The sequence below is a fragment of the Myotis brandtii genome, unplaced genomic scaffold (genome assembly GCF_000412655.1).
Source record: "Myotis brandtii unplaced genomic scaffold, ASM41265v1 scaffold358, whole genome shotgun sequence".
Classification (NCBI taxonomy): domain Eukaryota; kingdom Metazoa; phylum Chordata; class Mammalia; order Chiroptera; family Vespertilionidae; genus Myotis; species Myotis brandtii.
The window spans coordinates 710,474-737,910 of record NW_005363772.1 but is presented as its reverse complement, the minus strand read 5'-3'; the positions used below and the strand labels follow the sequence as shown (position 1 = coordinate 737,910).

General features: G+C 37.3%; 1 protein-coding gene across 6 annotated transcripts in view; it reads left to right on the top strand.

Moving 5' to 3' along the window:
• The window catches only part of SOX5 (SRY (sex determining region Y)-box 5), a 414,575-nt gene that overhangs the window by 252,127 nt on the left and 135,011 nt on the right, over positions 1–27,437 (top strand). For 5 of the 6 annotated variants that reach the window (XM_014544242.1, XM_014544245.1, XM_014544247.1 and 2 more), the window contains exon 7: positions 22,170–22,290. In XM_014544242.1, the coding sequence (XP_014399728.1) occupies positions 22,170–22,290 (121 nt within the window). Of the gene's footprint in view, positions 1–22,166; positions 22,291–27,437 lie in introns of all 6 variants that reach the window. The other variant, XM_014544246.1, reaches the window with a different exon arrangement.

The window sequence follows — 27,437 nt, the reverse complement described above, 5'->3', positions numbered from 1 at the left end:
ATTTTCTTTTATTTTTCCATTTATTTCTAGTACTACCATTTATATATATTTTTTGTCAAACTAATTGTCATTCCTTAGTTGATGACTTCTACCTGGCTGCTTTTAAGATTTCTCTGTGCCTTTATTTTCTGAAGTTTTATTGCAGATTATGAAGTGATATTTTCTCTCATTCTGTTTGTATATATTGTCTGTTGCATCTGTGAGCCTAAATCTTTCAAATTTAGAAATATTCTCAATTACTAATTTTTAGAATATTGTCTACCTCTATATTTTTTCCTATTATCTCCTAAAAATTTAACTAGACATTTTTGGACCATCTTATTCTGGTCTTCATAACACTTAACTGCTCTTTTGTATTTTCCATTACCTTGTCTCTGTGGACTGAAATCTCACTAATTTCTTTAAATGTCTTTTCCAGTTAAATATTTCTCTCATCACCTGTGTCAAATTTGCTGTCTAGCCATCAATTAGTTTTTTTTTTCAATTAGTTTTAAATTTCAGTTATTTTCATTTCTCAAATTTTGTGAGCTTACATTTGGTTGAACTTAATCTATGGGAAATCAATGTCTAAATTGGTGCTGCTGGTCTACATGACTGGATTATTCTGCCAGGTTACAGGAAGCAATACAAAGCACTTATTTTTAAATTTGTTGCTTTGGGTTTCACTGATCATATAGGAAGCTAGAATCCCAGATCCAATTGATACAAGGTCTGTGGTTGAAAAATGGAATTATATCACCATTAGTATTTCATAATAGTAGCATATAAACCCCCATGAAATCAAGGGTTTTAATGTTTTGTTTGTTTGTTTGTTTGTTTTTCTTACTATAGTTTTCCAAGTACCTGGGAAAATATCTGCTACATTGTAGGCATCCATAAATATCTGTCAAAGAATCATCATCATCATCATCATCATCATCATCAGTGTTTTGTTTTTGTTGTATTTGTGGTACTTTTTTCCCCAAAAAAACTGTTATAGAAACATTTTGGCATGCTTGTCTTAATTGCAATGTTTTTTTTTGTTTTGTTTTTTTAAAAAACTCATATTTTACTAAGGATATATTCCCCTTTGATTGTCCTGGGTTTGTGCAGGAGCCGTCACAAAATAGCCACCACAAGATGGCCACCACAAGCTGGCCATGCGCACAGTGGAGGCAGGGCCCAGCGGCCGCTCTGCGGGGTGAGGCCTAGGGGTCCTGTGGCTCCGTTAGGCGCAGAGGAGGCTGGTTGCGGCGTCTCTGCTGCCTCCTGCAGAGGAGGCAGGTCCTGGCTAAGAAGGCGGGTCTCGGCAGGGGAGGGCAGTTGTGAGCAATCAGGCCAGCAAGGGATGGCAATTAGGGGCGATCCGGCTGGCAGGGGAGGGCAGTTGGGGGCGATTGGGCCAGCAGGGGAGGGCAGTTGGGGGCCATCAGGCTGGCAGGGGAGCAGTTAGTCGTCAATCAGGCTGGCAGGGGAGTAGTTAGGGGATGAACAGGCTAGCACAGGGGTGGGCAAACTTTTTGATTCGAGGGCCCCAATGGGTTCTTAAACTGGACCGGAGGGCCGGAACAAAGGCATGGATGGAGTTTTTTTTTTAGTTTTATTCATTTCAAACGGGCCGGATCCGTCCCGCGGGCCGTAGTTTGCCCACGGCTGGGCTAGCAGGCAGAAGCCGTTAGGGGCAATCAGGCAGGCAGGCAGGTGAGTGGTTAGGAGCCATCAGTCCTGGATTGTGAGAGGGATATCTGAGGGGTCCCAAATTGGAGAGGGTGCAGGCTGGTCTGAGGGACACCCCCTCTGGTGCACAAATTTTGTGCACTGGGCCTCTAGTATTTAATACTGTCTCCATTACACTTTAAAAAGATGTGTTTATATAGTTAGTTTTAAACTTTGTCACTCAAAGTTTTAGTCATTAACATTTTTTTTCATGCAAGTTATAATTTATTTTGATATGGTGGGACTTATTTAAAAACACTATGTTCTTTATTTAGGTGACTTTAAAGCACAGTGGTTAAATGCATGCTATGTAGCCAGGTTGCCTAGATTGGAATTCTAGTTCTTTTACTTGCCAGCTTTCTGACTTTAGGCATGACTCACTTTCTACACCTGTAAATGGGGAGGGAGGATTTTTGTGAATTCAGAGAGTGAAAAGAGAATTGTGCAAAGGTCATCATGGAAAAAAATCACCGTGCATCATGAGAGAAGCTTAGTGAGAATAGGTATTAACATTAACAATCATTTATCAATTACTTTTGAGAAAGGACAGGAAGATGGAAAGAATTTATATAATCTATGTTCTCCCTGTGTCTAATAAAGCAGCCATATAAAACCAGAATTGTCACAATTTTGATGACTAAAAGAATTTTTTTTAAATCAAGGATACAGTAAATATCCATGGTATTGCATAATCCATCTTTATTTAAATAATGTCATTATGTGTAGGCAAGTTACAGTGCTTTTTGCTAGAAAGTACCAAGTAAATTTGCCAAGTAATAAAATTAGCTGTATTTACATAGATTGTTGCAAGTAATGTACAATTCCTTATATTGAATATATGTACTATGGTGTGTTATATATTAATCCTTCTTGACTAACGATTTAAAAATTTTTATATAATTGACGCTGTATTCAATGGATTGTCCAATTACAAAAAATATTTCACATTTTTTAGCTTCAGAAACATCTATCATGCCCTTTCTGGTTATTTCACACGTTTTATTTTCAGTGACAAATGTTCTAGTGAGTGGCTTACTGTTAGTGTCCTCATATACTGTAGAGTTACACAAGCATCTGAATACCAGGTTCCAACATTGACTGTAAGGCAGCATCTATTATTACTCAAAGAGCATGGATTCTTCACATCCTAAGGAATGAGACTAGACATTAACATGTCCTTCCCATGGTTGCATTTGGGGGAGATGTTTGAATATTATTTTCGTTTTTGTTTGCAGGCATGTTGCCTTAAGGCTTCTTCCCACATATACAATATGTTCATTCCTGACTCAGTCTACTCTGCATGCTACAAGCAAACAAATCCCCATACACTAGCCATTCACACCAATCTAGCACCTGCTAGCTAAAAAACTGAAATTAGGCACTGGGAAAAGTTTAAACAAAAGAAATGCAAGTGGTTGAATCACAGTTACTTTCTTAAACAAAAGAAGAGTAATGTTTAGAGTTTAAGGGTATAACTATTTACTTGACTTTTCTTAGTCACACGCATGAGTGTGTGTGTGTGTGTGTGTGTGTGTGTGTGTGTTTCTTTCTTTCTTTTTTAACACATGTAAGGTTATATCTACAAATTAAGGTGAGTTCTTCAGGTGTTTCCGTACCATTAAGTCCCATTGTTTTATATTGCTGATAACTGAGATAGCCAATAGTTGAAGTGTATTTAATGGCACACAATGTCTCACATTTGAACTTATTGTCTAAACTTTTTTATTTGCAATTTTATCATAAGTAAAACCTAACTACATTTCTGGGTGTATTTCCATAAGGACACATCACAGTTCTCATTTTTCTCATCTTCTGAGAAATAACAAAGTGCACAACACCTATGTTAGCATAATTGACACTAAAACTAGGGTCTGAGAGAGGTAAGAATTGGGTGATAAAAATAGCATCAGGATATTTTTTGAGAAAAATCTTGAATTATGAATGAAAGTGCAATAAGACCTGTGATTCACTGTATAAAAGGAATGTTTTAATAAACGAGTTACTATTTTAAGAAGGAAATAAGCTTAAAACATGAGTAGACTTTTCTAATAGTAAATAGCTCTTTAAATGGGCATTAATCTGGGTATTGCAGATACCAAAATGAGTTAGCTGTGTCCTGCCCTTCAGGCAGCTTGGCCATGGAAACAGACACAAATAATTTCAACCTAATGGGATAATTATATGGAACACAGACAGAAGAAAGAAGCAATGTTGACCACAGTATGTGCACTCTTAACCTAGGATTTTAGCATCTCTCTTCCAATCGCTCAGAACACTTTTCCTGAGATAACTGAGAGGTTTATTGTCCCACTTCTTCCAGTTCTTTATTTATGTCACCATATCATTGATTCCATATTTAAACTTGTAACTGCCATTCCAGCATTCTTTTTTCTCTTACCTTCTCTTTAATTTTTTCCATAGTAGTTGTCTGTATTTCCATAGTACTCATCTGTCTTTTTCACTGCAGTATTTCTACAGACTGTAACAGTACCTAGCAGAAAGTGGGCACTCAAAAGATAAATTAATATATTTTGCTTGGAGAGGTTTTTGTTGTTTTTTGTTGTTGTTGTTGTTGTTTATCCTCACCCGAGGGTATTTTCCATTGATCTTTTAGAGACAGTGGAAGGGAGAGAGAAAGATCAATGTGAAAGAAACACATTGATTGGTTGCCTCCTGCACCCAGGCCAGGGAGGAGCCTGCAACCAAGGTACATGCCCTTGACCGGAATCGAACCTGGGACCCTTTGGTCCTCAGGCCAATGCTCTAGCCACTGAGCCAAACCAACTAGGGTGCTTTGAGAGTTTTAATAGTCTTCATAAGAGCAATGTTATTAGTTAAGCTCAATCTTCAGAAAAAGTAGTTCCTGTGTCTAAGATGAAGTGCTCAGCTACACCTCCTAGTCCCCAACTGGGGAACGGGTTAAAGAATAAAATGGCTCTTGTCCAGAAAGAGTCATAAATCCATGAGGAATTGTAAACTAACAAAAACAAGAAATAGAAAATATTAAAATGTTTCATAATCCAATGCTCATTGCATAGAATAAATACTAGTGCTATAGGATATTTCAGCAAGAAATAAAACATATAAAGGTCAAAGTAATTGGTAATGATTTTAGGGAACTCTGAAGTAAATATTAATATTATATGAAAATTAGAGTGAAAATTTTACATTTTATTTTCAAGCATTCTTTAATCAAATGTAAGTTTTATTCTGTTTTCTATCAAAACAGGTAATAAAGATAATTTAAAATCTTTAGGATATGGTCTATCATGCAATTGGCACAGGATGGCAATGCCCATGTTAAATATTCTTTTATTATATGGCAGGCATTATAATGTTCTATTATTTTTCCAATCAATTTTTAGATTATTAAAGTAATATGTGTACACATTGAAAATTTATAAACATTTTTTACAAAAACATAAAGGAATATAATGTTACATAAAGGTGAAAATGATACCATTGCTATAAAAAAATCTCTTAAAACATAACAGAATTTATCTTTTAAAGATAATTTAAATGTGATCCTTTTTTATGCTAAGAAAATATACAGGAATTAATTTTGTCACAATGTTTTTATCTTTAGTCCTTACGTAAATTGGTATTTTTTTTGAAACAATTATAGTTTTGTTTTATAATGTTTAAGATGAATCAAAGCATTTAAGATCTAGATTTGTTTTGGCTAGCAGTGTGATCTTGTGCAAGTCTACAAATAATTTGCTTTTCTATCAGTTTTCCTCATTAATAATATTGGAAATGACAACCCTTGACCTGCTGATCTCCAAGAGTTGGATGAAGTATATATAAACTAATGTATGTGCAAGGGTTTTATAAAAATATAAAACAGTTTTCTAATATGAGATATAACTATTTCAAAGCACATTCAATCCTACTTCAGGCAGTGGGGATGTTATATTTTTAAGGTGATCTTAGTCTTTATTTTTAATTTGATTTTGCTTTGGTTATATATTTTTTAATTGACAGATGGCTCACATGACATAATTTCACCCTTTTAAAGTGTACAATTCAGTGTCTTTTATTATGTTCACAGTGTTTTGTAATCTTCACTACAAATTCCAGAACACTTTTATCACTTCAAAAAGAAATCTTGTACCTATTAGCAGTTAGTCCCATAGGAACCAGGCTGTTTTGTTGTCAGGAATCATAAGTAATACATGTAGTCACACACATTTGAGGAAACAGAGAGTCACCTTATAAAGAAAGACTTTGGTTTTATCCAGTAACAGCTATCAAGCTAGATAAAATATTACCTTTAATAAATATATGATAGCCTGGCCAATGTGGCTCAGTGGTTGAGTGTTGACCTATGAATCAGAAGGTCAAGGTTAGATTCTGGGTCAGGGCACATGTCCAGGTTGCAAGCTTGATCCTCAGTAGGTGGTGTGCAGGAGGCAGCTGATCAATGATTCTTATCATTGTTGTTTCTATCTCTCTCTCCCTCTCACTTCCTCTCTGAAATCAATTAAATATATCCTATATAATAAAACCCTAATATGCAAATCGACAGAATGGCAGAACAACCTGTCACTGTGATGTGCACTGACCACCAGAGGGCAGACGCTCAATGCAGGAGCATCTGCATTGAGCATCTGCCCCTGAAGAGGGAGATGACCTGCAGCTGCAACCAGGGGGCGGGGCTGGCCAGTGGGCGGTGCCAGGCCACCAGCCAAGGCAGGTGTCACCAGGTTCCCCCCAACCCCGATCGCCCTACCCGCCAGTCACCCCACAGATGGCTCTGATCGAAGGCCAGGCCTAGGGACCCTACGCTATATATTGGGAACAGTCTCTTAGATTTAAAAATTAAAACCTAGCAAGGCTACTCTAACACTGAAAAAAACAGGATGATGCAGCGATGACATGCATGGACTCTGGCTTGCACATTTTGTGGTCAGCCCTGATTCTGACACTTATAACTGTGTGACAAAGCCAATTACTTAACTTCTCTCTGCTTCAGTTTTTCCACCCATAAGATGGGGAAAATGGTACTACTGCCTCAGAAGGATCATGTTATGTACTACTTTTTATAAACAGGGCAAAAAAATGTAGCTGCCCGTACAACAGCAAGATGCCTTTCACCTGTATGAAAAGTATGGTCACTGGTACATACAGCGTCCCAGGTTGCAAGAGGGATGTCCACCTGCCGGTTTAGGCCCAATCGGCAATCTGGCAGTCAGACATCCCCTGAGGGCACAGGCCAGACTGAGGGACACCGCCCCCCCCCACCCGCCCAGTGCATGGATTTCGTGCACTGGGCCTCTAGTATATATATGTTAAAAAAAATAGATGATAGCAATCCTAAATAATACATTCTTTGAGATATTTTAATCATTATGTTTTTAAACTCTGTCATTCGTCTCAAAATTGTCCTTGCCAATAAAATAGCTGTGTGTTTCCATACTGTTTCACATTTGCTTTCTCACTTAACACTGTATTTTTGCCACCTTTAAGTGAATGATTATCAATTTTTAAAATAGAGAGGTTTTTCTTGAAGTCAGCCAATATACTTTGTTTAAGCATGTATTCTTGTTATAGTAAATGTCTTTATTTTGGTTGACATCAGTTTTATGCATATTAAAATGGTACTTTATAAGAATGTAATGCTTAAGTTCTGAAAATAAGTAAAGGGTACTACTAGAAAACAATATTTGACTCAACTTGCATACTATTAAAAATGAAATTTTATTGTCTTCATGTGACAGAGTTCTTAATTCTACATTATTTGAAAGTGGTTGTATCCTAGTAACAACACCAACAATAAACACATCACACAAAAGTAAAAATGCAATAGTGAAATGAGCCATTGAAAGGAAAAGTCAGTGACCATATAATATTTCGATTTCTATTATATCCAGTAGCAATCTGGTTAAAAAGAAATGACAGTTGCCCTGAAGGAAATAAAGTGTAGGTATTATTGTAGTAGTAGTTGGGAAAGAAAATTGCACCGTGTCTTGACTGGATTATTTCTCGATCCTGGCAAAACTATATCCACCTCTTCTTGCCTTTTTTATACAAATTGAGTTTGTATAATCTAACCTCATGGGGCCTAGGGGCCTTTGGTGACAGGGAGGAGGAGGAGGGAAAGAGAAATTAGAAAAAGAAATGTGACAGGCAGTTGTGAAAAGAAAAGCAATTTTCCTTGTGGGTCTTTTCCTAAATAGGAGTTCTTCAATGCAATAGTTCACTTCCTCAGAGCAGTCAGTCAGAATCAAGTAAGTGCGTGCTTGTGCTGTTCTCTGGGGCTTGGCACTGACAGGTTGTATTTAGGAGGGGTGGCAATCCAGGGGGATGGAATGTGGGGAAGTGAGTATTGTGGCTGTATCAGCCCTCCAGGCAGAGTTAGCACTTGCAGTAGGACAAAAGTATTTGTAGTCATCAGATAACTTTGCAGTCAGCTTCAATAGCATCACTCTTTTCTTTCTACTTTTTTTTTTTTAATTTTGGCAGCCAAGCTCTTAGTAGAACCATCTGTCTTTCTATTAGTATTTTTGAGGCCTGTTTTGAAGCCACTTTGTTTGGCAAAGTCACTTTCATCCTTGGAAACGATTTTTTAAAAAAAGTTCTGTGGCTTTTTGCCGAAGAATACTACTATGTAAAAAATCCACATGGCTGTTCATTTTTGTTCTAAAAGAATATGGCTACTTTGTCTTTGTCTTGAATCAAATGAAATTAGAGGTGATAGGATTCTAATGTGACTGTTGGGAAGTGAGAGGCAGGGATTGCAATTTTAGCAGTGTTTTTATGTTCCCGTATTTCTCGATGAGATTTTCTTTAGTCTTCCTAGTAGATTAATTGGAAGATAAATGGACTCCTTTATTTTTAATTTGAGTGTAGTTGTTTGTTTTTTTCTAAAGACCATTGCATTGGGTAGGCTAAACTGGCAAATCGACTTTCGGTACATGAAATGAAAAATCACAGGCTATTAGTGGTCATTGAAGATCCCACGCCTCTTCTTGTTAATGGTGGAAAGTCAGCTTTGTTATCCTGGTAACTCCAGTTTGGGTAATTACATCCTCCCACCCAAACCCCTCTTGTAATCTCATTTGGATATTATATTCTTCATTTTCTCAGAACTGCTGTGTAGTATCACTGTGTGCTTCTAAACAGCTGCTCTGTTCCCCACTGAAAGTGGCTGAATGTCAGTGGTAGGTGAGCTGGTCCCTAAAGATGATATGTGCTTGAACACTGTAGGAGTCATCAAGATAAACGCTTGAGGAACATTTGAAGAGTTTTGGATTTTACATTTTACTTGTAATTGTGCTGACTTAAATCATATAACTGCCTTTCATGTTGACATTTGCATATGTATTTTTAAACAGTCTTTACCATGACTTCCTGTTTGAGTGCTCATGCAAACTGCTCCTTGATATCAGGGAGTTTCCCTAGTTCTTTAAGTGCTATATTTTCCTAAGGGTAGTAAGCCTTCCAGGCCTCTCTTCCTCCGGTAAAGCCTAAAGCTCATTGTGGTCAATAGCAACTCTGATTTCCTCATAACCTATGTTTGCAGATGTCCCCACAATCCCTGTCTCTTCCCCAACTTGTATGCTGGAATTCACCTTTTTGATTCTCATCTACAGGGAGCGGGTACTCTGAAACACACACACACACACACACACACACACGGAAGACTGATGGCATCATGATTTATGTGGTCATTTCTAAGGCCCTAGCATTTTCTGCCACTCTTTGTAATTGTCCATGGTTTACTTTATATTTCATTTCTCATAATGACCATCCAGCTGTCCTTACCTTTGCTGAACTCCCTTCCTTAATCTCTATCTCTCTCATTTTTAAGATATGACATTGCCTACATCATTGAGAACATTTCTCCCATCAGGCCTGATTTTTCTTACCTTCTCATTTCCCTAAAACATATTTGCTCATATCACTTATATAGCTCCGTTCCTCTGGTCCCAAGGATGAGATGTCATTCCCATTCAAAACTAGTCTCTGTACCCCTGGCTTGCCTTTCAGTCTCCTCTGAAAGTTTTGGTTCACCACTTAGTTTCTCTCTTTCCTACATTAAAAAATTTCAACTTATGTTTGCTCCTTTTAGCCAATAAATATGCTCAAAAGTCTGCTACCTAAATAAAGCCTATGTATCCCAGGCAGCTGCTTTCTAATGTCTCCTAATTCTCACCCAGACTTCTCTGAGGAATAGTCTACATCTGCTTTCTCCTTTTTCGTGCTTGTCATTCAGTCCTCAACCTTTTGCAATATGGTTCCTACCCTCTGCTCTAATGGAATCGCTTTTGTTAGAATCATAACTATTTTATAATTAACAATTTCACAAGATTATTTTTATCTGAAGTACTCTTTCTGCTACATTTTTTACTATTAGTCACTACTTCAATATTGAAATCCCTTTGTTGGTTTTAATTGACACTATAATCATGACTTTCTTTATTTCTATCTTACTTTGCTCTTCATAGATTCTTTCTCTGCACTTTGTTCAATTATTATTGTAACCTTGATGATTTTGAGCTGTCTCATTCAGATCCTCTCTAGATTATCGACTTCACAGTCATCAATGAATGACTCCCCAAACCATACCCTAAAAATCTCTTCAGACTGGAGTGTCCATCTGCTAGTAACATAAATCCAATGGAATATTATTTAGGCACCTCATATACATCATATCGCAAAACAAATTCATTATCTTTCCATGAAAGCTATTTCTACCTCTCTATGCTTTGTTTTTCTTTTATACTTGTATAAATCTATATATATAAAAGGCTAATATGCTAAGTGTCCCTCCCACTGTCCGACCAGTCTCTAAGATACGCACTGACCACCAGGGGGCAGACGCTCAATGCAGGAGCTGCCGAGCTGCAATGACTTGGCAGCAGCAATTCTCGGGTAATGCACCCTGAAACCAGGGAGGAGGGAGCCCGATTCCTCGTGGGGCTGTGTGACTCCACCTTCGGCTATGGGTTATGTTGTTGCTGGGGCACTGTCAGCCCTGAATCTGGTATACTGCACACTTGCATTTGTGTTCCACACCCTGTAAGACAGCAACTTTGTAGAGTGCCCTCTCGTACTCCGGGACCCCACAGGGGATGTCAGAGAGCCGGTTTTGGCCCAATACCCACAGGCCAGGCTGAGGCACCTGACGGAGGGACCGCATTCACTCTGCAGATGCTGGGGAGGGACCACAGGAGGTTGGCTCCAGGGCATTTCTGGCCCATCTAGCCCAGTCCCGCCCCACCAGCCACCTTCTAATTAATTTCCTTTCAATGTGAATGAATCTGTGCACTGGGCCACTAGTAATTACATAAACTAGACACCTGAGAGTTATCTTTGAGTCTGTCCCATTCTTTATCTCCAAGTTTTCAACGTATACATATGTTAAAATATTTATATATACAAGGGTGGGCAAAATTAGGGTTATAGTTATTAGTTCTTGAAAGAGTTTATTCTCATATTTGTATTATTTGCTTGCATTACAAATGTAAACCTACTTTTGCCCACCCCTGGCTATCTTCTATAATAATAAAAGCGTAATATGCTAATTAGACCGGACAGCCAATGACCGTCTGGATGACCTTCCAGACAAAGCAACAGTGGTGGGAGCTGAGGTAGAGGTGGTTAGAGGCGATCAGGCATGCAGGCAAGCAATTAGAGTTTATCAGGCAGGCAGGCAAAGTGCTTAGGGGCAATCAGACAGGCAGGTGAGTGGTTAGGGGTGATGAGGCAGGCAGGTGATCAGTTAGGGGTGATCAGGCAGGCAGGCGAGCGGTTCCGGATTATCAGTCAGGCAGAGGGGTTAGGGGCAATAAGGCAGGCAGGAAGAGTGGTTAGGGGCAATGAGTCAGGCAGGCAAAGGCAGTTAGGGGTGATGAGGCAGGCAGGCAATCGGTTATGGTTGACCAGGTAGGCAGGCAAGCAGTTAGGGACAATGAGGCAGGCAGAGGGATTAGGGGCGATCAGTCAGGCAGGCAGAGTGGTTAGGGATGATGAGGCAGGCAGGCAAGTGGTTACGGGCGATGAGGCAGGCAGGCAGAGGGGTTAGGGGCGATAAGGCAGGCAGGCAGAGGGCTTAGGGGTGATAAGGCAGGCAGGCAGGCGAGCGGTTAGGAGCCAGCGGTCCTGGATTGCAAGAGGGATGTCTGACTGCCAGTTTAGGCCTGAAACCAGCAGTCAGACATCCCCCAAGGGGTCCCTGGTTGTGAGAGGATGCAGGCTGGACTGAGGCCCCTCCCCCCTATGCATGAATGCCATGCACCGGGGCTCTAGTATTTATATATATATACAGAGGTATCTCATATACCCTCACATATATAGCCTCCCCCATCATCAGTGTTCCACATATTTACCCTAAATATTTTTTGGCTTTTTCTTCTTATTTATAAACCCTTCTATTACTGATTAAGTTCTCATAATCTATTGCCTAGTTAACTGTATTAACCTCCTACCTCATCTCTATGCTTGGCCTCTCAAATCTTTTCTCCAGGTACTCATCAGAGTAGTCTACCTAAGCCACTTTAAATCCTTCAGTGGTTCTCCAGAGCCTACAAGGGGGAATCTCAAGTTTCTCATGCTGATACTCACACTGATTCAGGCAGACTTTCTCACCACTGGTTCCCGCTTACATTTTTTTGTCATTCTAGATTATTGGTGGTGTTCCCTTCACATGATGATTTTTCTCATGCCTTCTCCTCTTAGAATCCTTTTCTCACACTCCCATCTCTTTGCCTGGCTAACTCCTACTTATCTATCCATCTCTATACCTGCTATACCTGTCTCCATGAGGCCTGCCTGGCTATGTTAGGAGTCCCTTGTCTGTGTTCCATAGTGTGTTATACAAGTCTATTTTGTTGAATTAACAGCAGTGTGACTGTCCATTTTCCACACCAGCACCAGCATTAGTTCCTAGAGAGCAGGCATTGTATGTGACTTCATCTTTGTATCCCTAGTTACCAAAAAAGTACACTTCTGCTTAATAAAAATATTGATTGAATAAATAAATAACCAGACCCATGAAATGAAAGGTAAATTAATAATCTCAAACATCTATTTAAGGGTTTTGCAATAGAGAATTTACATAAATATAAAAATTTAACTATGAATAATTAATAACTTTTATTTGTTTTTTACAAGTGTGATAATGAGTTTGGCTTGTGTTGGATTCTTAAGATTTTAGAGGGCAAATCTACATGCAGTATTTATGTGGTAGAATTATAAAAAGTGTTAAAACATAATATTTTATCTTAAAGTTAAAACAATATAGGAGGTAGCCTCTTGAATTTTAATGTGTTATTCAACTTGTCAATAACATGCCCCCTAACAAAAAGACTAACATTTTGTGATGAAAGTACTTTACTGAAACGTAATTATAAATGTCACACATTTTAAAACTTAAGTATGAGCTTAAATGGAATTTCATTCATTAAGTGAAAGAATATAAATGAAGTTAATAGTGAAAAGGATTTGGAAATATTCAAAACTGGCAACTATCCTAGCGAATAAAGCAGGATCATGCAAATTGACTGTCACTACATCACAAAAGATTGCGGTGCCCAGTCCCTCAGCTCCGCTGGAGTCCCCCAGTCCTTTCAGCCCTGCTGGGGGGGGGGGTGGCAGGTGCATGGTGTGGCTGGACCCGCCCTCAGCCCTCCCGCCACCTAGGGCCAGCCCAAGGCACAGGCAAGCCTCAGATGTCGGCTGTTCAGCTGACGCCCGAGGCGCAGGCAAGCCTTGGATGTCAGCTGCCCAGCTGCCCAGGGCCACCTGAGGCTCAGATAACCAGGACCAGCCAAGGCTTGTGCTGCCGGCGGGGGCAGGCGGTGATGGATTGATGGGGGCATCGCCTTCCCCTTATCGCCGGGTCACCTCCTGCCCCTGAGGGCTCCTGGACTGTGAGAGGCAGCTGGCCAGGCTGAGGGACCCCCCTCTAGTGCATGAATTTTCATGCACCAGGCCTCTAGTGTAACAATGAATAACTAACTCTATAACTAAAGTAGTTTTAGAATTTATCCAGAAAACATACTGTTTTGATGTAATGTGACCTTTTCTCCCAATGAGTGGCTAAATTTTGGCAGCAGTGACCTGAACATTAATTAAGATGTAAAAATAATACAGATGCTGCTCATTATTTGCACTATTTATTTTCTACAAAGTTGCCATGAACAATGAGTTTGTGAATACTAAACAGTTGCCCCTGGGAGAGATATACAGAGTTAAGTTACTGAGAGCCTTTGGTCACATCATTTTCACCAACTGATCAAAACATAACCTTATTTTATTTATGTTTCTGTTTAAAGACACTTCAATTTTATTATTGACTCTAAATGCATTTTTTATCTTGTTATAGTTGACATACATTAATATATTAGTTTCAGGTGTAAACCCCAGTGATTAGACATTACATAACTTAAGTGATCATCCTTACAAATCTTGCAATCTTCTGACACCATACCTAGATATTAAGAATATTATTGACTATATTCCCTATGCTGTACTTTGCATCCTGTGACTATTCTGTAACAACCAATTTGTATTTCTTTATCCTTCACGTTTTTAACTCATTACCCCCAAAATTCCTCCCATCTGGAAACCATCAAAACTTTCTCTGTATTTATGAGTCTGTTTCTATGCTACTTTTTCATTTATTTTGTGTTTTAGATTCACTTGTTGATAGATATGTATTTATTGCCATTTTATTGTTCATACTTTTTATCTTCTTCTTCTTAAAGAAGACCCTTTAACTTTTCATATAATATTGGTTTGGTGGTGATGAACTCCTATGGCTTTTTCTTTTTTTTAAATATATTTTATTGATTTTCTATAGAGAGGAAGGGAGAGGGATGGAGAGATAGAAACATCGATGAGAGAGAAACATCGATCAGCTGCCTCCTGCACACCTCCCACTGGGGATGTGCCCACAACCAAGGCACATGCCCTTGACTGGAATCGATCCTGGAACCCTTCAGTCCACAGGCCGATGCTCTATCCACTGAGCCAAACTGGTCAGGGCCTTTAGCTTTTTCTTGTCTTGGAAACTCTTTATCTGTCCTTCAATTCTAAATTATAGCTTTGCAATCTTGGTTGTAGGTCCTTGCTTTTCATCACACTGAATATTTCTTGCCAATTCCTTCTGACCTGCAAAGTTTCTGAGAAATCAGCTGACAGTCTTGTGGGAGTTCCCTTGTAGGTAATTAACTGCTCTTCTCTTGCTGCTTTTAAAATTCTCTTTTGTCTTTAATCTTTTGTATTTTAATTATGATGTGTCTTGGTGTGGGCCTTTTTGGGTTCATCTTGTTTGGGACTCTCTGCAATACCTGGAATTTTATGTCTATTTCCTTTACCAAGTTAGGTATATTTTCTGTCATTATTTTTTCAAATAGGTTGCTGTTTCCAGTGGCTTTCCATACAAATTGCCTGTCTTGGCTCATGCCTCAGATTTTCCTAAAATTTTTCATACAAGCAGCATCTGGTCTTAGTGTGTTCCATACTTCTCAGTAAGTGGATCCAGGCCCAGCATTAGCAGCAGCCAGCCATGGTTCACAGCTTGGCCTCCACCTGGGTACCTCCAAGCCCAGCACAAATAGCAGCCATCTACAGATCACTTTGTAGCTCATGCTGGGTGGCCCTGTGCAGAAAACAGGTAGTGACTGACCTTGGCCTATACATACTCCAGGAGGCCCCAGAGCCAGCACACCCAGTAGATAGGTTCACCCTGTTGAAGCACCACCACCAGACCATCTTCACAAGTGACACATTCAAGGGGCGGACGCAGCATGCACCAGAGCCCCGCTGACATAAGTCCTCCTCTGCAGGGATAGCCCTTGCACAGCTGATCCTCCATAGTGGTCAGAAGTTGGTGGTCAGTGGTCACTGCCAGTCCTTGCAGCTGATTGTACTGGAGGTAAATCCTTCCCATGGACATGCCATCAAGACTCAACTATAAGAAGAGGGTGCACACAACCCACACAGACCTTGAATGTCCAGGTTGAGTGATTAGAGAGGCTGTGCGACTGGACCCTACAGGACACTTACTACATTAGGCCATTCTACCAAGCCTGGGAGAGGTAGCACCTCTACCTAAATATAAAAACAAACAAATGGAGGCTGCCAAAGTGAGGAGACAAAGAAACATGACCCAAATGAAAGAACAGAACAAAACTCAATAAAAAGAATTAAACAAAATGGAGATAGCAACCTACTAGAAGCAGAGTTCAAAAATTCTGTTTATAAGGATGCTAACTGAACTTATTGAGATAGCATAGAAAAGGACCAGTAAAAATGGAGGATAGACTACCTGGCCATTGTGGTGTGGTGGATTTTGTGTTGTTTTGTGCACCAATAGATCATTGGTTCGATTTCTGGTCAGGGCATATGCCCAGGTGGCTGACTCAATCCCCTGTTGGGGTGCGTGTGGGAGCAACTGATCAATGTTTCTTACATCAATCTTTCTCCCTCTATCCCTCTCCCTTTCTCTCTGTCTAAAAATCAATAAATGCATTTTTTTTAAATGAGGGATACACTAACTGAAATGAAGAATAATTTACAGGGAATCAACAGTACAGTAGATGAAGCCAAGAATCAAATCAGCTGTTTGGAATATAAGGTAGCAAAAAATACCCAATCAGAATAGCCAAAAGAAAAATTATTCTTAATGCATTTTATTCATTTTTTCAAGGTTGAATTCCAACTTTTTTTAATTTATCTGTTTTGTTGAAAGTATTACAGATGTCCCTTTTTTATGCATTTTAAACAGTGAAATTGCCAACAAGATTTCTTGCTACTTTTAGCAAGTCTGTGAGTGACTGCAAAAGCACTGATACAATAAGTTTTATGGGAGTACAAGTAAATTTTAATGAGAAGGCAAATTTTCAAATACAAAATCTACAGATTATGAGATCAACTGTATTTTTACATGTTTCTGGTTGCATGTGTGGATTACATTTCAGTTACATAGGAATTTAACCACACATTTTGGATTATATTTACTACATACTTTATTTTCAATATTACTGCAATGCTTTATAATCTGTTCTATGATATGCTAAAGAAAACCCATCATTGGGACAATGGAATTAGGCTGATTTTCTGTTATAATTCCTTTGTCATTCCTAGGTCCTTCCAACCTACTCCTCTCCCTTCTACATTTTCTATTATGTGAAAGAGACTAGATTAAGAGTCAGATGATGTGGTTTCAGTGTCCACTTTTCTCTTACCTAAGTGTGGGTTCTTAAACAATTTATATGGCCAAACTAAATCTTATGTTCTTATGAGTACAATGAAGGTGTTGTGCTAGATAATATCTAGGACCTTTCTCAGCCTTAAAATTCTGTTATTCCACATATGTGGATCTTGTAAATTGTATATATTAAAACAAATTATAATGCTAAGGAAAAATTATTTCAATAATTATAATAAGGTCAAAGTTGAGAATACACACATTTTTAAAAGCCCTAGAATTATTTTATTTTTTATTTTTTATTGTTGAGAGTATTACAGGTATTCCCAATTTTCTCCCCTTTGCACCCTCCTCCACCCAGCTCCTGCCCCACCACAGGCCTTCACCTCACTATTATATGTGTCCATGGCTATGCATATGAGTTCTTTGATTAATCTCTTCTCACACCCCCTCTCCCTTTCCCACTGAGATCTGTCAGTCTGTTCCATGCTTCCATGTCTCTGGACCAATTTTGTTCATCAGTTTGTTCTTTCAAATACTAACATTGTTATACATACTAGTATATATAAAAGGCTAATATGCTAAGTGTCCGACTGTCCAACCAGTTGCTATGATGCACACTGACCACCAGGGGGCAGATGCTCAACGCAGGAACTGCTGTGATGCACACAGAGAAATGGCACTGTGGACCTGGTGCCCACAAAGCAACACTCAGCTTCCCTCAAGTGGGACACAGGCCTCGCCACCATCCTGGAGTAACAGCCCGCCAAAGCATAGCCAATGCTGCTGAGACCCCATGGTGCAAAATGCAGCCCACAGCCCAGCCCAGAAATGGTCACTGTGGGTGCCAGGTAATGATGTCACATAGCAACGCCCAGCTTCCTATCCCTAGTGATTAGCCTCCTTGGAGTTTCTTCAGCCCAGGAACAGGACTTGCTTTATAGCCAGGTGCAAACATTTCATACTTTAACCAAATGTCTGTGAAGTGTTTTTCCCGTGCCTCATCTCATTTGATCCTCACAGAAGTCCTGAATAGGTAGATAGGAGACTCAGAATCCTATTTTCTTTCCATTAGCTGTAAAACAGAGATTTAGAAAATTTATAAACTTGACCTGACTGAAAAGAAGTATGAAATGGTGGACCTTGAAAATGATTTCAGGTTTCCTCACTGTGCAGAATATAGTCAAACACTGCTGCAGTTAAATCATTTACCCTTTGTTATCCCTGCGTGACCTACAATAATAATCTGCTTTGTGTTGATATTTACTGCTGTGTTGCTGACAATTACCTGAAAGAGAAGTTGGGGTGCTTCACTGAGCTGGAAAAAGTTTAGCTACATCAGAAATCAGGTCTAATTAAGCAAGTTTATTCTCTATATATAAAAGGCTAAGTTGACTCATGCATGTGCAACATATATAAAGCTCTCGCTGGCGGTACCAATCGCACACATGTGTTTCGATCTGTCATTGTCAATCATGAATTTGGTTGACGCTTCTATTATAGAGAAAGGGCAAATAGTGATTTTAAAATATTTTTCTAATTAATTTTCTTTTAATGTGCATGAATTCGTGCACCGGGCCACTAGTTGGACTATAAATGAATTATCTGATAAAAACTGTCTTACACAGATAGGCTTATGTACACACAATGACCAGTTAAACAATAACACAATCCATTTAAAATGTAAATAAGATATTTTTTAAATCTTAAAAATAAAATTACCTAGAAAACTATAAGAATTATATGAAGCAAGAAAAGAGTTAAATAAATTGAAAGATATAATCTGCTGTTAGCCATCAAACCATAAGGTTAATGAATCCAAATAGAAATTTCATATTCTAAAATTACTGTGGAAAAATAAATGTCATAAAATCCAAGTTATATTTGAAAAAGAAAATAGTAATCCTGGAGTACTTTTATTAAAACACACTGTAAAGCTATAATAATTAAAACATTATGTTACTAGACCATAATAGGCAGGAATTACAGAAGTATGTAATAAATTTCTAATATTTCTGGATAACTTTTTTATTTCTTTATGCATGGGTAATTCCAAGAGTCATGGACATATCATAATGTATAAGACCATTTTGCTATAACAAGAATGGGAGCACAAATAGTTGGCACCTTATTCTTCTTGATGAAATTGAAATCCTTTGTGGTCATTAAATAACCTTTTTGTCCACAAGCCTTTTTTGAACATTTGGAGTTGGCTCATGAAGATATAATGAGAAAGATAGGACTATATAATTAATTCTTCTTTTTTATTTATGAATTATCAATGCACAAATAGTTTACCTCTTGTTCTGAGCTCTGAAGGTATAATAATAAAGTTACAACCTCTTTCCTTTTTAAGCTCATAGGTCATAAGGGAAACTCAGGTTATGTAAGTAACTATTATTCAATACAGTAAGTATTACATTAGCTTTATGAGGTTAAAAGAAGTAACAGTTCTTTCTGCCTGGAAATTGGCACCATAAGAAAGAAGTGCTTCACAGGCAAAGACATTATGTAGATCTCAAAAACCTTTGAAAAAATAAGTAGAATTTTGCCAAGAAGAAAAGGAAAAGAGAAATCACTCAAAACAGAGAAGAAAATACTTTTGAATCCATTCAAGCATGGAAAAACACCGAATATGCAAGGAACTCTTCATGATCCATTGAGGCAAGAGGACAGCATATCTGAAGGAGGGCAGCAGAAATGCCTAGGAAGGTAGACAGAGGACAGATTGTGAAGAAACTTGAGTACCAGGCTGAGGGATTTGGTCATTACTTTCTAAACCATCCAAGTTTCTTTCTTTTGTTGTTGTTGTTTTTACAAGAAGGGCATGTAAAATACAGATAAAGACTCACTCAGAAGGAATTCTGTGAGGAATATAGCTTAATATCTGGTCTATCCTGTGGGCACCAGCACCTATAAAAGTCAGGCAGAGGCTCCCTTTTAACTAATTATGTATGTGAAGGTGCTTTGTAACTCAAGGCAAAAATGAAGAAATCAAAAAAATGCGTTGACAGTGACTGAAAGCATTCTTTAAGACAGCGCTTCTCAAGTGTGGATGCACATTGAAGTCATCAGGGGAACATGAAAAAATGCTGATGGCTGGGTCTCACCCCTGATTCAGACTTAATTGGTCTGGAAAGCAGTCTGAGCACTGAGGATTTTTCAGAGCTTGCCTGGTGATACTCATATACATTCAAGTTTGAGAACTACTGCACTAAGAGAAAAAACTATTCTTTCTGCAATTCTGTAGTAGTTATTTTTCTCAAATGTGTGCATGTTTCATTTTAAGTTTCTTCTTCCCTCTAAAATTCTCTTTTTAAATTTATGATATATCATATAACCAACATTGTCTTAGAAAGGAAGAGAAATACTATATAAAATATAACTTAGAAACAATGAAATATAAAGGATATAGAGTTGCTGGTGATAATCCTTAACCAATGTGGCTGGTTTCTTGTTTGTCTCTGCGTGTTATTCTGGTCAGCATTCTCTGCTGACACTGAACTGGTCCCCATACTGTTTTGCCTTCCAATGTCCATCCCTTGTTTTAGGCCACTTATTCCTACATTCTTGCTCAATCTTCAGGCTCTAATTTTTTGAGTCTTTAGTCAATTATTTTTCATTGATTTCTACATAAAGTTTATCTCTTCTCCAGAACATTCAAAAAACTGTTGGCTGTAGTTTTACTAAAAAGGTATGACAGTGGTGGGTTTAAAATTCTATTGGCTAGAAGAAATAATTTCCAATTTGGAGTCATTGCTGAAAACAGATGTCTCATTCTTATAGTGCTCATATCTCTCTCATCTCTCCCACTCTCCCATTCTCTCCCTCACTTCTTCCCTCCCTTCCCCCCCCCCTCTCTCTCTCACACACACTCTCAACCCCAAAGGGACACTCACCAATCAAAATCTCAGAAAGAGCTTAGAGGTTTATTGTGAAAGATGAAGGAGAAACTGAGGGTAGACTTTTAATGTGATAAATGATGAGAACTATAGGAATCATTACTGCCCTAAGAATGTGCAGTGCTACGGAAGAAAGGAAAACAAGTCAGAGATATCTCAGAGTTGCTGTTAAGATTAGTGAATGGATGAACTTGTAATTTTGTGGTATAGTCGCTTTACTTTTTACTATTCTTTCCACTGTAATGTAAGCTCCATGGGCATAGGACCTTGGTTTATTGTTCACGGTTGTATCTCTACTGCCTAGTTCATTTTTCTTCTGCAGAGTATGTGTTTATCAAATATTTTCCAAGTAACTGAATTAATGTGGAGCAGTAAGTAAAATAAAGTGTCAGATGTGTGATTTTCAGCATGATTCTAAATTCTCATTCACATATTCAGTGACAAACACTAAACAATAATCATGTTCACCAGGGAGATCTTGCTTAAATATTTGGAAAGCATATCCTAGGTAGTTTGGTTAATGACCACCTCTACATTAGTCACTAATGTGACATAGCTGCAGAAATGACAGCATTAGGTCTGGAAATTCTTGTTCAGTTCAAAGAAGATAGTTATTCCTTTGTGCTGTATTATTCATTTACTAATGTGAAATCCATATTCCAAGAGTTATACCAGCTCATTACGGCGTAGTCCAAAGAAGGCAACCAGAGCAGAGGCTGTGTCATTCGCAGAGTGGTTTAAAGCTTGAGAAATGATAGATGAAGAGCAAAGTATGAATAGAGCAGAATTCAAGGGATTGGATTCTAGACCTAGTTTCAATGGCCATGGACAATTAAGTTGTCTTTTGGCTCCAGTAACCTCTTCTATAAAGAAAGGGGAAAGTCTTACTCTCTAAGATTTCTTCCAGCTATTTTATTTAAAAATCATAAATTTTCAATACCATGTGTCAACATGAGAATTACCTTCAAGTAATGAAGAGCTGCTCACATATAAAATTATACTGGTTGGGTTGGTTTTATTTTAGAAAGTAGAATTATTCCTAAGAGGCAGGATTTACATGAGGAGATTTTAGTTCAACCTAAGGGATTTTTTTTAACCATTATATTAATGCAATGAAAAGAGGCTTGTTGTGTGAAAGTAGTGATGCATGCGTCATTCATCACTCTCAAGGCTATCATATAGGGAAATTACTCATCAGGTCAGAAAATGAACTTGATAACACCTTTCAATTATTGTATATTTTGATTCTCCTAAGGTAGTGCCAAAGCAAGACTTCAAGCCCAGTGTTCTAACAAGCTTGTATGCCAGTATATTGAATTGAATAAATGATTTTCTTTTATCATAAAGTAAGAAGGGTGGATACATGGAGCAGCAAACTTCTTCTCTTTGATCCTCTTTATCATGTTCAGCAGGTTCAAGGTCAACTGCCGCCATTAATGATTCCCGTATTCCCTCCTGATCAACGGACACTGGCTGCAGCTGCCCAGCAAGGATTCCTCCTGCCTCCCGGCTTCAGCTACAAGGCTGGATGTAGTGAGTACCATTGAGTTTTCTCATTTGGGAGTGGGTGGAGGGTATAGCATTAAATTAGGCAATTTAACATTTCTGCCACACCAAGAAATGAGATCACCCATATAGCATATTTATTTTAAAGGGGAAACACATAGAAGATATTGAAAAGGATTCATGTTGGTATGTAAAAGAGCTCAGATTATTTCTGTGCTTCTGAAGCCAATATTTACTCTTTAGAATTAAGTTTCATAACTTCCATTTCCAGTGTATTCATAAAATATGAATACTATAATTTTCAGGTTTCATTTATTTTTACATAGGTAAGATAGGAATATGCTTTCCAATAACTTTCCATTGTTGTTGTTGTTTTAAAGATAAACCCACGTTTTCTAATGTGAATTAGTTGTTGTTGGCCTTCCATGATCTGACTCCACCCTATGTTTCAGCTTAATTTTTTCCTAGTCTTCTTTTAGTTCCCAGACCAAACTTCTTTCTTAACTCTGGACTGGCATTTTGAGTGTTCACTCTCCTTGATGTTCTAAACCCCTTTTAACTCAGAACAGGGAGAGCTTGCCTGTTAGATCTCTTTTGTCTGGTTCCTTTGGCTCTTGGGTCTACAGGCGTGGGAAAATATAAGTTTATGTATGATTATATTGTACTAATAATGCAATAATAAATCAATAAATAAAAATACAGTAGTAAACTCGCATACTCACAACTGTACACCTACTTTTTCCCACCCTGTATTTTCTCTTTCCTTTTAATTAAAAGCTCTATGAGAGCAGGTGCTTATATTATCTTATTTATTGTTGTATCTAAACTTTTATTATAACATTCAACTATTTATTGAATGATTGTATGAATAATGAATGAATCCTCTTACAAACACTACAAGGGCATTTTTGCTCTAAGTGATGAGTTACCAAGACAACCGTTTATATTGCTTATTAACTTTACATGCCTGTTATTTTGACTTTTTTTTTTACCAAAACCAAAATTGCACATTGTTACATTGTTAGTTTTTAGAAACAATCAAATACTTCATTTTTTAAAAATTTACATCACCAAAATGTCAACTATAATGTGTTAAATAAAAATAGTAAGTTCCAAAAAGAGGCTAAATTAATAAGCTAAATACCTTCTAAAACATCGTTACCATGCCTAGAAAGATTATAGGGAAAGCAAGCTTATTGAAATATTTTTCATTGATTAAAGCAGAACACCAATGAAAACAATTAGTGAAATAATATCACTTTAGATATTTATGCAGAATATCATTTTATAAATAACAATAGATTTTGGTTCATTTATATGTTAGTAAATTGTCCCATTAGCATCTTGCTATGCTTCAGTATTTATTACATTTGCAAAACTCTAGCCACTGTTAATAGAAATCAAATCTAAGTTTCCTGTTAAATGATGTTTTGAATTTTCATATTTAACATTTATGTCTAGTCTTTAAACCTTTCAATATATAATATTGAAGAAATGAAATATAATTTTTCAATAATTTGGGATGAGTAATTGTAACTTGAAGTCTAAATAAAAAGTGAACTGAACTCAGGACTATAAAAATTCACTCTTTTATGGTTTTGTGGGTTTTACACTGTGTTTTCACATCTTTTTCCTTTTTCTTTATTTTTTTTTACTTTGGTTTCCTATATTTTAAGATAATGTTCTCACTCTGGATTTTTAATTTATTCATTTAATATTATTTGCCACATCATTCTTTCTTTGTAGATTGATTCATCAAGAAACACCAACTTTTAACAATAAATAATTAGGGGCTCTATTTACATTTTAAATGTTTAAATTCTAGGAATAATTTAAATTCTAAAAATAGAATGTTAAGTTCTATTGCTACACTAAATTCTGAGATTTTAATCATAAAGATTTTGTACTTTGTTTTCTTTCCATTTTCCTAAGGAACTACTATTCACATTAAGCGAATGTTGTAATATAGTTTTGGTAACCTTGGCTACTAAAATGAAAAAAGACACTTTTAAAAGTCATCAGTTGCCTCAGACTGCACCTGCAATATATACATATAGACTAGTTCTGTTTTCCAAAAAGAAAATTTTTAAGCAACTATAGAAAAAAGTCCCATTAGCAATTATTGTGCTGAAGAGAAAACCACGTTGAGTATGAACAATAGCATAACTGTAGGCTTGGAAAAGGTCAAGAACACCTCAGCCTCACTCCCGTTTGACAGAGTTGGCATACTAAATTTGCTCAGTGTGACTGTAACGTGGCATGCAGAAATTTTTCCTTTCCTACAATTGTGAGTGTATTAACCATTTGATACTCATGCCCGGAGTGCTTGAAGTTATAAAACGATACCATTTCTGATAAAATAGAGTAAGATCTCCATAGTTTGTGGCAACCTTGAAATGAGCATCATGCCAAACTCTAAAACTAAGAAGCCAATAGCAAAGGAAAGTGGCACCGCTTGTTGACACCCTGGCATGGTGAGTCGGTTTGATTGAGGAGGTGGGTGGAAGCAGTAAGTAGTGCAAACTACTTCCTACCTAGTCACACTGTGGCAAGGAGTAGCAGTAGGGAGAGAAGGCAATCTAACATCTCCTCTCTTCAGTGGGCCTTCATTTTTATTCCTCTCATAATTGTCAACCACATGTGACTTCTCTGGTTTCAGTTGTTTCGAGTGATATTAATAGTGTCAATGAAAGAGACTGCCTAATCCATCTTGATTTGAGTTCCAAGTAAATGTATACCATTTGTTGGTATCAAAAACTCAAATGTTTTTTATCAATCCATTGAAAGTATTGATGATAAATTTTCCTGTTTTGACTGTGACCTGATAAAATAAATAAAAAGAAAACCTATGGAATCTTACGAAAAAAAGCTAATATGTTCTCAACAGGGAAGTAATAAAACAAAAGTACAGGTCGGGCGACTTAACCATCATACATTTCGCTAACATCTGTTTCTGAAAATAATACGCTTTTTGTTGGACATAAGGATATTTTCCCTTTAAGAAATACAATGGTAGAATCAGAAAAAATAGTGTGGAATATAGCTGTACATCATTAAACAATATAAGAAAAAAATCCCAGTTTTAAATTATATTTATGGGCACTAGCTCATTTTAATCAGAAAACAATCATTACAGTCCTGAAATAAACTTGAAGATCTAAACACCAAGGTTCCAATTCTGAATTATAAAATAAGTGGGTCTTCAAATAAATTGGTTCAAGTGCACTTTGGGTGGCGAAAGAGTCTAAGGACATCATGGATTTGGAATCGTTTTGCCTTATTCTCCTACTTTGATTGTCCTTGTACAAGTTACTGAGCATCAGCTCCCCCATCTGCAAAATGGATTAATAACACCCATTCTACTAAATCATTAAAGATTAAATAGGACTATATATGAAACAGGGTCTACCACTGTGCCTCTTATTAAATTATTATAAATGATAAATACTGAGTATAATGCTGGGAAAACACAGATCCTATTTTTTTTAAAGAAGATTCTTTTCTAAAACCCCACCCAGCAATTAATTGCATTTTATATCCTATCTGGGATCACATTCATTCTACCACACCTGCATGAAGCTTCCTCTAACTAGGAAAACTTAATTGTTTAGAGAAAAGTATTACAGTGCTAATGGAAACACTTATGTCATGTAGATATAACCTTAACCTGAACTATCTTCATTATAATCACTAACTTTTAATCTTTTCTATTGTCATTTTCCACTTGTCTGTCAGAGCTCATGTGATTAAAAAAATGTATGGAATCATTGTTTTGGCTGCAGGAAACTAGAAATGTATTCACATACTCATTCTGCATTCTAACACATTGATTAATGTTTCAGAAATGTGCTAAATAAAATGGCCACATAAAGTTACTGATTGAAATATTTAATTGCCTTATGAGATTAGCTTAAATAAATAGAAGTCGATGAGCCAAGCTTAATAAACTTAAAATATGTTGTATTTACTCTTCATCGCTTTTCTGAACAGTATTTCCGCTTTCAATAAAAATGGAAACGCTCAGTTAATTAATTCCTCATACGCCACACTAAAATTAATGTTTAGGAGTTAAATACCATAAACTTCCTCAGGCATATTTGCTGATGTGTTCCTGTTTTTAGTTAATGTCACATGTTTCATTGTTTAATGGAGCTATCATGTGGGTCCTATTATATCTCTCTGCGGAAAGGGTCCATGTGTCTGGCATTTTAGGAGGCTGCATGCTAATTTCTGGTAACCGCGTCAGCTGACACACAGGTCACCGACAGTCAGTGCTGAAGCAATCGCCACATCACAAGCTAAACACCGCTGACATGGTACGTCTTTATCAAACTGACCAGATAGGAAACATGTGTTGTCAGGTTTGCATAATGTAGGTTCTGGGTAAGCAAGCAGAGAGAAGAGGTTGTAATCATAGCTCAGGCTTCTGTGTGTGTGTGTGTGTGCATGAGAATTATTGTGACCAGCTCTTCCCTTATCCCACCCCCAACCCCCCATCTTATAAATCAGACTTTGGGCACCCCTGACTTAGTTATAAATATGTATATTTTAATTTTATATTTCCTTTTTTCATTTTCATTTTTTCAATTGCAGTTTACATGTAATATTATTTTGTATTAGTTTCAGGTGTACAGCATAGTTGTTAAATAACCATATACTTTACAAAGTGTTCCCCCCGATATTTTCAGTACCTACCTAACACCATATTGCAATATTAATGACTATATTCTCTATGCTGCACTTTACATCCCCTGACTATTTTGTAACTACCAACCTGTACTTCTCAATCCCTTCACCTCTTTCAACCAGTCCCCCAACTCCCATCCCTTCTGGCAACCATCAGTCTGTTTTCTGTATAAATATTTATATTGTTAAAGGATTGCTTTGGTACCTGAACAGCCAATCATTTAAATTCCCATCTGAAGGAAGTTAGATTGATGGATTAAGAATATGAAATGATTAAAAAGTAAAAAGAACTGAGTATATAAAACATTCTAGGGTGACATTCTATATGGTGACAGCCACCTTCCAGTTCTCATAGGAGAAATGTTTCTAGGTCAGTAAAACATGTTTTTTTTTTTTTTCTGTTTATTTATTTTATTTTATTTATTTTATTTTTTTTTAATATATATTTTTATTGCTTAAATTATTACAAAGAGTATTACATGTTTCTC